General features: G+C 38.1%; 2 protein-coding genes across 2 annotated transcripts; one reads left to right on the forward strand and one right to left on the reverse strand.

Annotated features, from left to right (window-relative positions):
* Positions 1-1,953: 1,953 nt before the first annotated feature.
* On the forward strand, positions 1,954-2,564 carry LOC106089030 (larval cuticle protein 65Ag1). The gene is made up of 2 exons (XM_013254773.2): positions 1,954-2,119; positions 2,188-2,564. The coding sequence occupies exons 1-2, from the start codon at positions 1,992-1,994 to the stop codon at positions 2,381-2,383; spliced, it is 324 nt and encodes a 107-aa protein (XP_013110227.1). The 5' UTR covers positions 1,954-1,991; the 3' UTR covers positions 2,384-2,564.
* A 6,619-nt stretch (positions 2,565-9,183) lies between these two features.
* Positions 9,184-9,492, reverse strand: LOC131994146 (larval cuticle protein 65Ab1-like). The gene has a single exon (XM_059360531.1). It carries the CDS (start codon positions 9,490-9,492, stop codon positions 9,184-9,186), a length of 309 nt encoding a protein of 102 aa, XP_059216514.1.
* Between the last annotated feature and the right edge of the window lie 2,150 nt (positions 9,493-11,642).

An 11,642-nucleotide genomic window follows, 5' to 3' on the forward strand; every position in this document is an offset into this window, starting at 1 on the left:
CGCGTCATTCTCTCCCTTTTTCATCGCCACAGTTTTTCTTCCTTTATCTGCGCTTGATATTAAAATTTTTCCTTTAGAAATTTTCGAGTTTGCCCCCCTGTGCTTAGAATAAATGTGTGTCCCCTACCCAAATTATCTTTCTGTAAGTGGTTGTCTATCAATGTAACTAGTCTCACTCTCGCATTTTCTTGCATTTTTCTGCTCTCCAAAGTCTGTACACACTCCTCCCCCTCCGCCAATACATTAAACAGTGGAAATGTTGTTTTTGTTGTCGGAAGAGAGAGTTTGGGGCCCAACGACAATAACCATTCAACATTGGTTGGAATGTCTTGGTCTGTGTTGTTGCCTTTATTTGCCTAAAAAGAGATACCGCGCATAGAACTGACAAATGCGATCCATGGTGGAGGGTATATAATACTCGGCCCGGCAGAACTTAGCAGGCTCTTACTTGTTCAGTATCACTTCTTTTATAAAACATACAGAAAGAATCATGCAAATATCTCTATTCCATCCGATTTTATATAAGCGGCAAAATAAAATTTTCAATTTTTTCAAAAAAAAAATCCAATTTTCCAAATTTTGTTGTTGCCATCATCTTTGATCATGAAAAACGACCATCTTGCTAACGTGATACACCTTACTTTAAAGGAAATATCCATGCCTTTTTCAACGATGTATAAAACATTCTCAATTCGGTTTCTATCTACTCTAAATTCAATTTAGACTTCTCGAAACTAGATGTAAAAATCTTTATTTATGAAATGTTCCTTTATATAGCAGCTTCATCAAAAGAAGTTGTAGACTTATTTCCATTTTTTTGCCGTTTGGCCCACTGTGTGTTGGGAGATACGTATGAGTACGTATGCATTATGTGAAAGATTGCAGAGGCCTCTATAGAGTATGTCCTAATTATTCATGTTCATGGTCAAAAAGAGAAATTTACGGATCAAACACATAAAACAACTGTTCTAGAAGGAATCAGAGGATTGCTGGGAAATTGTTTGTTGTTGCTTAGGGCTGCTTCTTTTCTCTCTCTCTCTCCTCTCTATCTCCTTATATAGATAAGAAGTATTCAAATTATTTTTTACCATCTTCAAACAATCAAATTGTTCCTTAATAATTCAATAACAGTGGTGAGATTAGGGGAGTAATAATCAATAGAATAGCTTCTTTGGTATTTAAAACTAGAATTCTTTTGTCAGCAGTTGTTGTGACAAACGCTACCACAAACTTAATAGACAATCCTGTGCGCTAATGAGGTAGAGTTCAAAAGTTAAGCTAACTTATGATGATCTATTCATGACAGCCAAGTCACATTAATTTTGATTTATTTATGGAGTATGCAAATTAACGAACTACCCATCCGTTTGTCCGTCCTTCCATCCAGCTCTCTGTGCAAACACTCATCCGCATACAACTCGGAAACGAACATTATTATCAAGCCAAAATTAGACAAAAAAATAAAAATAAAAATAAGAAAAAATTTGTGTTTCCTTAGAAATTTGCCTGCAAGAGTATCCATTATTCGTCAAGTATGTTTCGATCCATCGCACCTAACATGGCCAAAATGAGATAGAAGGCGAGATAAGTAGAAAAAATTATAGAAGAAGAAGAAGACAACAAACCTAAGACTGAAACAGAGTGGAAGATTAGATGTCGGATTAACAATAAAATTTTGACAAAGTGTAATTACGGCTACGATGACGATGGTATGGATGCTGACGATGACGATGTGGCTGCTGCCGCCGCTGCTGCATGATAAATATCTTCTTTTATTTTCGGGTCGGGGGAAACAATGGAAACGACATGAAGAAAGACTCTTTTTTTTAAATTATTAAGTTTTAAGAGCAGGTTGTAGCACCGTAGCCAAATGGCTTGCTGTTGGATCTGGCAATGAAATAACTATAAAAATGGAAAGAATCTCAATTTTAGACATCATAAATCTTACAACGTTCTTTGTGAATACAACAATCAACAGATTTCGAACAAATATGAAATTCGCAATTGTCTTCGCCGCCCTCTTCGCTGTTGCCTTGGCCGCTCCAGCCACTCAGGATTATGCCAATGCTGAAGTTATTCGTTTGGAATCCGATGTCAGGCCCGAAGGTTATAACTTTGCGTGAGTATAAACTGAGCAATCAGAACTGTTCCGAATCTAATGGCATTCATCCCCCTTTTGTTTTGTAGTTTGGAAACCAGCGATGGCAAAACTCACCAAGAAGAAGGTTCCTTGAAGAATGTCGGCTCCGAAGATGAAGCTATCGTGGTCCGCGGTTCTTACTCCTTCGTTGCTGACGATGGCCAAACCTACACAGTCAACTATGTTGCCGATGAGAATGGTTTCCAACCCGAAGGTGCTCATTTGCCCAACATTGCCCACTAAAAGAGAGCGCGCATCCGTTGGCTGAAATGAACCCTGCATACACAATCTTTACTCTCATACCAAGTAGACAAGAGCTGTTTAAATCCAAAAAAAAAAACATTGTTGTAAAACAATTAAAAATGTTATAGTATTAGTTGCAAATAAAGGCATAAAGTGTTGAAAACCTTAAAAAAAAATCCAACTGCATATCTTTCAAAGGGCGGAAGATAAAAAGACCAACTTACAAAATGCGGTAGTCAAATGAACAATCCTTTTTGAGAAGTTTACAATTAAACGAGATTCATTGGACAAGGAATATGATTTGCAAGTAAAGTGATGAAGGCAACGGTGTGAATATGGAGTCGGACGGAACGCAGCTGATAAAAGTCTTACTTTAAGAAGTGTTCTTGTCACTAGGTCTTTACACCTACCTCACCAAAGAAGCTGATAATTTTATTAATTATTACTACCTTCATCCTTCTTCTTTTTAGGACAATCTTTAATCCTAATGAAACTGCTTGAAGGTTGATTGGAAAAATCTACAAGTGTGACACGTTATTTATTTACCGACCAATCTACTTAAAATCTGCGATCAAATTTATATTCAGAAGCTGTCTTAAATTAAAGGACCCTTAGTACTTCATAGCTGAGCGAATGATAATAGAACGAGTAACATGAGTCCAGAAGAATATCCATAAAATAGAGGAGAACTCTTGTCTTAAAAAAATGACAGAGAATAAGAAAACAACACACAATTCAATTCTCAATTAATCTGTAATCCTATGCAAAACGCGAGGTCAGACACATGACCACAAAGTGGATCTTGAAATGCATTACGACCCTAACAGCGATCAGAATAATAAATGTAGCACAGATACTTGTCAAACCATGGATGTAATACAAGTAAAATGGCCTGGGCCGAACTTTGGATACCCACCACCTCGGGTATATATGTTAACCACCTTTCGTCATAATCCCGAAAAAAATCGATATGGTCCGACTTGGACTAAATTCGGCACTGACATTGACTTGTCTAGTAAATACAGTCACTGTTCAAATTTGTAGAACAGGTCTTTTTGGCAGCTATATCCATCTATAAACCGATTCCCATATGGGACACGGATGTCGGAAAGCCTTATATAAGTCACTGTGTCAAATTTCTGCGAAATCGGATAATAAAGGCGCCTTTTATTGGGCCAAGACTTTAAATCGAGTGATCGGTCTAGATGGCATCTATTGTATATCGAAATCTGGACCGATCTGAGTAGTATTGAACAAGGATGTCGACTGGCCTAAAACTACTCACTGTCCCAAATGTGACCTTTATGGGTCAAAGACATTAAATTGGCAGATTGGTCAATATGGCGCTCATATCAAGATATAGTCCGATATGGTCCATCTTAAAACCTAACCTGCCTATGGAAAACAATTGAAAGCGTGCTAAGTTCGGCCGGGCCGAATCTTGGAAACTCACCACCATGGATTCAGCTTAAATGTATACAAAATAAATTTAGTTGAAGGCCATAATTTTTATTTTACATACCCAACTTCTGTCAAACCAGCAAACACGAAAGATTCTAGGAACCGAACAAGGAGTTTACAAGGGAGCTATATCAGGTTATAGACGGATTTGGATCGTATTTGGCACAGTTGTTGGAAGTCGTAAAAGAACACCGTATGCAAAATTTCAGCCAAATCGGAAATTTGCGGTTTCCAAGGGCTCAAGAGTTCAAATCAGGAGATCGGTTTATATGGGAGCTATATCAAAATCTGAACCCATATGGCCCATTTGCAATCCCCAATGACCTACATGAATAGTAAGTTACTGTGCAAAATTTCAAGAGGCTAGCTTTACGCGTTCGACCGCTACCGTGATTTTGACAGACGGACGGTCAGACATGGTTAGAATATGGATCTAGAATATATATACTACTAGCTGACTATACTACTACTTTATATGGAACAAAAGTTTCCTTGGAATATTTACTTTCGACAATTAAAGAGCTTTCAGTGAAATACCATGCTACGAAAATAGTAACGCTAGACTAACAGTTTAACCATATAAGTGCCTTTATCTGAACCCCATATGATCTTTATTGGTCTACGAATTTAAGTTTGGATATAAGGTGTACTCCATTCTTAAAATACTTTATTTCAGCCCGATATTCTCATGATATCTAATTTTGGGGTGTTTTCGGGGGTGAGGTAGTCCCCCAGATACTTTGCCCTGCAAAAGTATTAGCATCGTGCTTTTCTTTCAAATAACATTTATTTAAACCCCATATTGCCATTGGCTTAAGAGGAGTTTACACGATGAGGCGTCCCCCAAACTCATGACTCCAAAAAAGGTTATCAAATTCGTTTTCTAATCTCAAATACCTTTCATTGGAGACACATATTGGCATGGTCGAAAAATTTTTACCCTTTGGGGGGTGTTTTGGGGAAGGGGTGATGCCCTAAATACAAGGTCCTACATTTGGATATCAAATTCGTATTCTACTCCCAAATACCTTTATTTGAGCCCATATTGCAATGATCACAAAAAAAATTGTTGTTTGTGGGATATTATGGGAAAAGGGTAGACTCCCAGAAAATTGGTCCCGAAAGTGGGTATCACTTCTTGCTCTACCCCCAATTCCTTTCATTTTAGCTCCACATTGACAAGATCGCTTGAACCCCCTAAATCGGGGTGTTTTGGGGATTGGGATGGTCCCCCATACAGTAAGCCCGAAATATGTATCAGCAACGTGCTCTACCCTCATATATTTATTGTATATATCTTTTAGTTGAACTCCATATTGCCATTGGCCTCAAAATTGGATATCAAATTCTCATTTAAACTCGTTATTGCAAAAGTCAGCAAATATGTCCGGTTTGGGGTATTGGCCTTAAAAACTTTAAAAATTTAGTTCCACTCTCTTTAATACCCAAATTGTCTTGGTGAGCAAATATGTCCTATTTGGGGGTTGTTATGGTGGTGGGACGTCCCTAGACAGATGGTCCCTAATGTTGATATCAGATACGTGGTCTACTCCCACATACGTTTTATTTGAGCCCCATATTGCAATAATCGGCAAACATGACCGGCTTTGGGGGTGTTTTGGGGGTTGGGCGGCCAATCAGTGAGTTGTCCTTGAAAATATATATCGGATTCGTGTTATACTCTAAAAACCCTCTTATTTGAGTCTCATATTGCAATAGTCAGCAAATACTTACTATTTGGATGGTGTTGTGGGGGTGGCGTGGCCCTATAGACACTTTTCCCGAATATTGATTACATATTCGTGCTTTACTCCCAAAGACCTTTCATTTGAGCCCCATATTGCTATGGTCGTAAATTTGCCCCTTTGGGGGATATTTTTGGGGAGAGGCGGGTAGACCCCCAGAAACGTGGTCCCACATTTGGATATCAGATTCGTATTCTACTCGCAAATACATTTCATTTGAGTCCCATATTGCCATGGTCGGTAGATATGTCCGATTTAGGGGTGTTTTGGGGGTTGGGGTGGTCCCCTCTAACACTTGGTCCTACATTTTGATATCAGATACGTTTTCTTATCCTAAATACCTTTCATTTGAGTCCCATATTGTCGTGATTGGTCTAAATATATGTTTGGTAGGTTTTAGGGTGGGGCGGCCCCCCTGGGTACCCCATCCGAAATTTGGATACCAAATTTTTATGTTTAGGGTATTATATGAGAGCACACAAAATTTCGCTTAAATCGCACCACCAATCTCCAAGATCTAGCGTTTCTGAAAATTAGGGTAAGGAGGAGGGTCCGTCCCCCCTTCATATATCAAAAGATTATGCACCATCTATGAGATGGTGCATAATCTCTCACCATCTGTGAGAGATTTCAAGAAAATCGGTTCAGCCGTTTCTGAGTCTATAAGGAACATACATCCTAATCTACAAACACAAATTGATTTTTATATATAAGATTTTTGTGGTCATAGATCAATATTTCGAGATGTTACAGACGGAATGACTAGATTAGTACACCCCCATCCTATGGTGGTGTAGCTATAGAAACAAGTTAAAGCGTGCAAAGTTCGGCAGAGCTGACCGAGTATGACCGATTGGGGTCTTACTTGGTTTGGCTGTTGGAGACCAAACTGGAATTCATTATGTAAAATTTCAGCCAAACTGATTTAAAATTGCGCCCTCTAGAGGCTCAATTTTGTAGTTTTTCTAAATTTTTAATGTTTTCTATAGACAAAATTTCAATTGAAATTTCTTTAAAAAAACATATCTGTGAAAAATGCTTTAAAGATAAAATTTGCCCGGTCCATCGCAAAACTATTTTTTAAAGACAAAGTTTGAATAAATTTTTTTTTCTAAACATCCTTGAAACGTTTTCCAAAGACAAAAGAGTTTAAAACTTTATCAAAAGTTTCTTTGTTGTGGTTCCCGTGACATAAATATAAGGGGAGCAAGTGGTACAAGTCACGCCCTAGGGGGTCATTTGATCGCCCCTCCTTTGGGTGACTGCCAAAAATGACCTTTTAATGATGCTGACTGCGAAGGGATTTGAACCCGTCGGCTATGCAGACGATGTTATAATACTTCTTAGAGGTATGGATACGAACAAGCTATGCAGAAGAACCAAAAAGTTCTTGCAGGGGATTCAATGCTAACCCATGGAAGACTGAAATATGCCTGTTCACGAGGAAAACGAAGGATATCAAAACGATTTCGATATCTGACAAGGTCATATACTTAGGAGTGATATTGGACAAGGAACTAATTAGGAACTCTCGCACTAAGGAACGTACTGAGAAGGCTCAAAGATGTTGGGCACTATGTAGACGGGCCGTAAGCTCGAAATGGGTCTAAATTCGAGGCTAGTCCACAGGCTCTACAGGAGCGACATTGGACCAATACTTACTTACTAACTTAGTAGTTTGGTGAACTACGATGGAGAAAAATGCAATATAAAGAAAATACAATAAGTTCAGAGAACATGTTGTCTTGGCATAGGCGGATCGATGAGCACCACGTTCTCTAAGGCACTGGATACTATTATAGATATCCGACCCATTGACATACAGATTAAGTGCGAGGCAGCCGCGGCTATGAAACTTAAGGCGATCGGAGAATGGATTGAGTATGGGAACAGCTCATACCACCATCGCGGTATAATCGAGGTGACGATAGGAAGCCCAGATGAATTAGAAGAGGTTTTCGATCGGATACCTGAGATGAAACTTGAGGTCGAGTGCGAGACACTACTGCAAAAGGCACAGTCTTAGTAATTAGTCATATGCTATACAATTTTTGGCGGTACAAGGTTTGAAATTTCGTAATTTTAGTAGGTTTTCATTGTTTTAAGTTTGTATTTTAGGTAATCACTACCACAAAATTTTTTTCTGATGTTCTCTCCGGAATTTGAACCCAGTTGTTGAAGGCGGACATGCTAACCTCTCAGCTACGGTGACCCATATTTGGCCATCTCATATAATTGGAACTTCCGATTTGATTTCGTAAGCCTCTAGAAGGCGCAATTAACAGTTTTGGGTGAAATTTCGACGTTCTTGTTTTGTTATACCCACCACCGACGGATGGGGGTATATTTATTTTATCATTCCGTTTGCAACACATCGAAATATCCATTTCCGACCCTATAAAGTATATATATTCTTGATCAGCGTAAAAATCTAAGACGATCTATTGTAGACATGTCCGTCCGTCTGTCTGTTGAAATCACGCTACAGTCTTCAAAAATATAGATATTGAGCTGAAACTTTGCATAGACTCTGTTTTTGTCCACAAGCAGGTTAAGTTCGAAGATTGGCTAAATCGGACTATATCTTGATATAGCCTCCATATAGACCGACCCGCCGATTTAGGGTCTTAGGACAATAAAAGCCACATTTATTATCCGATTTTGCTGAAATTGAAGACAGTGAGTTGTCTTAGGCCCTTCGACATCTTCCGTCAATATGGCTGTGACCGGTTCAGATTGGGAAATAACTGCCATATAGACCGATCCTCCCATTTAGGGTCTTAGGCCCATAAAAGCTACATTTAGGCCCTTCAACATTCTCCCTCAATTTGGCTTAGATCGGTCCAGATTTGGATATAACTGCCATATAGACCGATCTCTCGGTTTTAGGTTTTGGGCCCATAAAAAGCGCATTTATTGTCCGATGTTGCTGAAATTTGGGACAAAGAGTGAAGTTAAGCCCCTCCACATATTTCTGTAATTTGGTCTAGATCGATCAAGATATGCATATAGCTGCCATATAGACCGATCTCTCGATTTAAATGCTTGGCCCTAAAAAAGGCGCATTTTTAATCCGATTGCACTGAATTTTCACACACTGACTTATGTTATGCTTTTCGACATCCGTGCCGTATATAGTTCAGATCGGTTTATTTTTAGATATAACTACTAAAAAGAAAAAAAATATTTTGTTATATACAATTAAAAAATGACTTGTACTTATCAGCATTTGGTCCAAATTGGATCATATTTCGATATAATTCGAATTTTAATGAAAGGTGGTTTACATATATACCCGAGGTGGTGGGTATCCAAAGTTCGGCCCGGCCGAACTTAACGCCTTTTTACTTGTTTTTAATTATTTTTTTTTAGTAAAGAAACAAAATAGTTTTTTTCATAGTTCTCATAGTTTTTAAAGAAAAGGATGTTTATTTAATATTTTTTTCCTCCGTGGACTGACACCAACTTCAAGTTTTGTTAATATATTTTTGTAGCTTTAAAAATTTTGTTTATTTAATCCATTAACAAATCCTTCAAATTTTTGATGATAGTGCCATAAGAACTTTTTTTTATTTTAAGTTTAAATGTTAAACTTTAAGCAACTGGCAAATGAGCACCGCTGGGTTGGAAACCGTTTTCGTCAGCAACATAGGTAACAGTGAATTTTTCGCCAGTCTTCTCATCAGTCCAGGAGTAAGAGCCATTGACGGCAAGGGATTCGTGATCAGAACCGACATTGTTCAAGACACCAGACGACTGATGTTCGACTCCATCGCTGGTTGCGTAGGCGAAATTGTAGTTTTCGGGACCAACATCACTTTCGCTCTTCAGGATTTCAGCGTCTGGACGTGGGGCGGCCAATGCAACAGCAAAGAGGGCAGCAAAAACGATGAGGAATTTCATGGTGAGTTTTGTTTTTTGGTTGATGTTGCTTTGAAAGTTCGAAACTTATTAAGTGATGCTGTTTAAAAACTGCTCGCATTTATACCTCATTCCATGCGTTTAGGAAATAATTCAAATTAGAATAGAAAGAAATTCAACAACATGAATTAAAGGCGTCAAATTTTTTTTCGTAAACAAAGGTAACAAAGGATAAAAAGAAAAGAATTGGATGAATATTGGAACAATATCAAGTTATGCTTCATTTTGGACCATAATTGAACTGAATATTGGAGACCATAGTTGAAGTCGTTGTGTAAAATTTGAGCCCATTTGAGTAAGAATTGCGCACTTTAGGGGCTGAAGAAGTAAAATAGGGAGATCGGTTTATAGGGGAGCTGTATTAGGTTATAAACCGATTCATGCCATATTCGACACGTATGTTAAAGGTCTTGAGAGAAGCCGTTGCACAAAATTTCAGCCAAATCGGGTAATACTTGCGCCTTTTAGAGGCTCAAGAAGTCAAGATCACGCATCGGTTTATATGGCAACTCATGCTAAATTTCAGCTAAATCGAATAAAATACAATAATAAATCGATTTATATGGCAGCTATATCAGGTTATGGACCGATTTCAACCATATTCAGCTCAGTTGTTGAAAGTATATAACAAACACATCATACAATATTTTAGCCAAATCGGATAAGAATTGCTCCCTGTAGAGGCTCAAGAAGTCAAGACCCCAGATCGGTTTATATGGCAGCTATATCAGGTTATAGACCGATTTGAACTATTCTTAGCACAGTTACTGAAAGTCATAACAAAACACGTCATGCAAAATTTCAGCCAAATCAGATAATAATTGTGTACTCTAGTGGTTCAAGAAGTCAAGACCCCAGGTCGGTTTATATGACAGCTTTATCAAGTTATATACTGATTTCAACCATACTCAACACAGTTGTTGGAAGTCGTAATAAATTTCAGCCAAATCGGATAAGAATTGTGCCCTCTAGCGGCTCAAGAAGTCAAGATCTGAGATCGGTTTATATGGCAACTATATCAAAACGTGGACCTATGTAGCCCATTTACAATCCCAACCGACCTACACTAATAAGAAGTATTTTAAAGCGGCTAACTTTACACCTTCGAAAGTTAGCGTGCTTTCGACAGACAGACGGACGGACGGACAGACAGACGGACGGACAGACAGACGGACGGAAGGACATGGCTAGATCGACTTAAAATGTCATGACGATAAAGAATATATATACTTTATGGGGTCTTAGACGAATATTTCGAGGAGTTACAAACATAATGACGAAATTAGTATACCCCCGTCCTATGGGAGAGGGTATAAAAATTGTCCAAAAAAAAATTTGCAATATTTGTGATATAGACTATTTTCAATCCCCAACTGCCTACAGGTAAAAGATGTATGGGTGCAAAATTTCAACGCCATTGCGATTTCCACAGACGGACAGACTGACATGGCCAAAATGACTTGGAATATCAAGACGATCAAGAACATGTATACTTCATGGGATCGCAGATCAATATTTCGTGGTGTTACACATGGAACGACTAAATTAGTATACTTCCCATCCTATGGTGGTGGCTATAGAAATTCTATTCTTTAGTACCAAAAGGCTTAAAAAAAATAACTGGTAGCGGAATGCTATTTATAACAGAAAATAAAAAGCTAAAATGTGAGACAGCTATGCGGTGCCGGCAGCTTGTGCATACCCTTTGGTTTTTTAGCTGCATAACATTAAAAACTTTTCTCCGCCCACTGTGGATTAGTAGATGCATTTAATGATGATAGAGAAAAAAAACTTGTTTATTGTCGCCAATTTTAGAATTATTGTTCGCGAAATATTCTTCAAAGATCAAACAAAATTATGTTAGCAAAAAATTTTGTTTTCCAAAAATTTATAACCACTGTGGGCATTTTTGCTGTGTTGTATGTTCGAGGCGATGCGCTTAGCTGATGCTTTTGCGTGATGACGCTATAGACTGGTGTGCATGCAAATCTTCGAAGAAAAATCTGACACTTTTAATTCATGTTGTTGAATTTCTTTCTATTCTAATTTGAATTATTTCCGAAACGCATCGAATGAGGTATAAATGCGAGCAGTTTTTAGACAGCATCACTCAATAAGTTTCGAACTTTCAA

This window comes from Stomoxys calcitrans, chromosome 1 (assembly GCF_963082655.1).
Source record: "Stomoxys calcitrans chromosome 1, idStoCalc2.1, whole genome shotgun sequence".
Lineage (NCBI taxonomy): Eukaryota > Metazoa > Arthropoda > Insecta > Diptera > Muscidae > Stomoxys > Stomoxys calcitrans.

What these genes read in the sequence shown, in the direction of transcription:
- LOC106089030 (XM_013254773.2), top strand. Translation starts at nt 1,992, where the DNA reads ATGAAATTCGCAATTGTCTTCGCCGCCCTCTTCGCTGTTGCCTTGGCC. An exon ending in CCCGAAGGTTATAACTTTGC is followed by an intron (nt 2,120 to 2,187) that starts GTGAGTATAAAC and finishes TTTGTTTTGTAG; the next exon opens with TTTGGAAACCAGCGATGGCA.
- LOC131994146 (XM_059360531.1), bottom strand. Translation starts at nt 9,492, where the DNA reads ATGAAATTCCTCATCGTTTTTGCTGCCCTCTTTGCTGTTGCATTGGCC.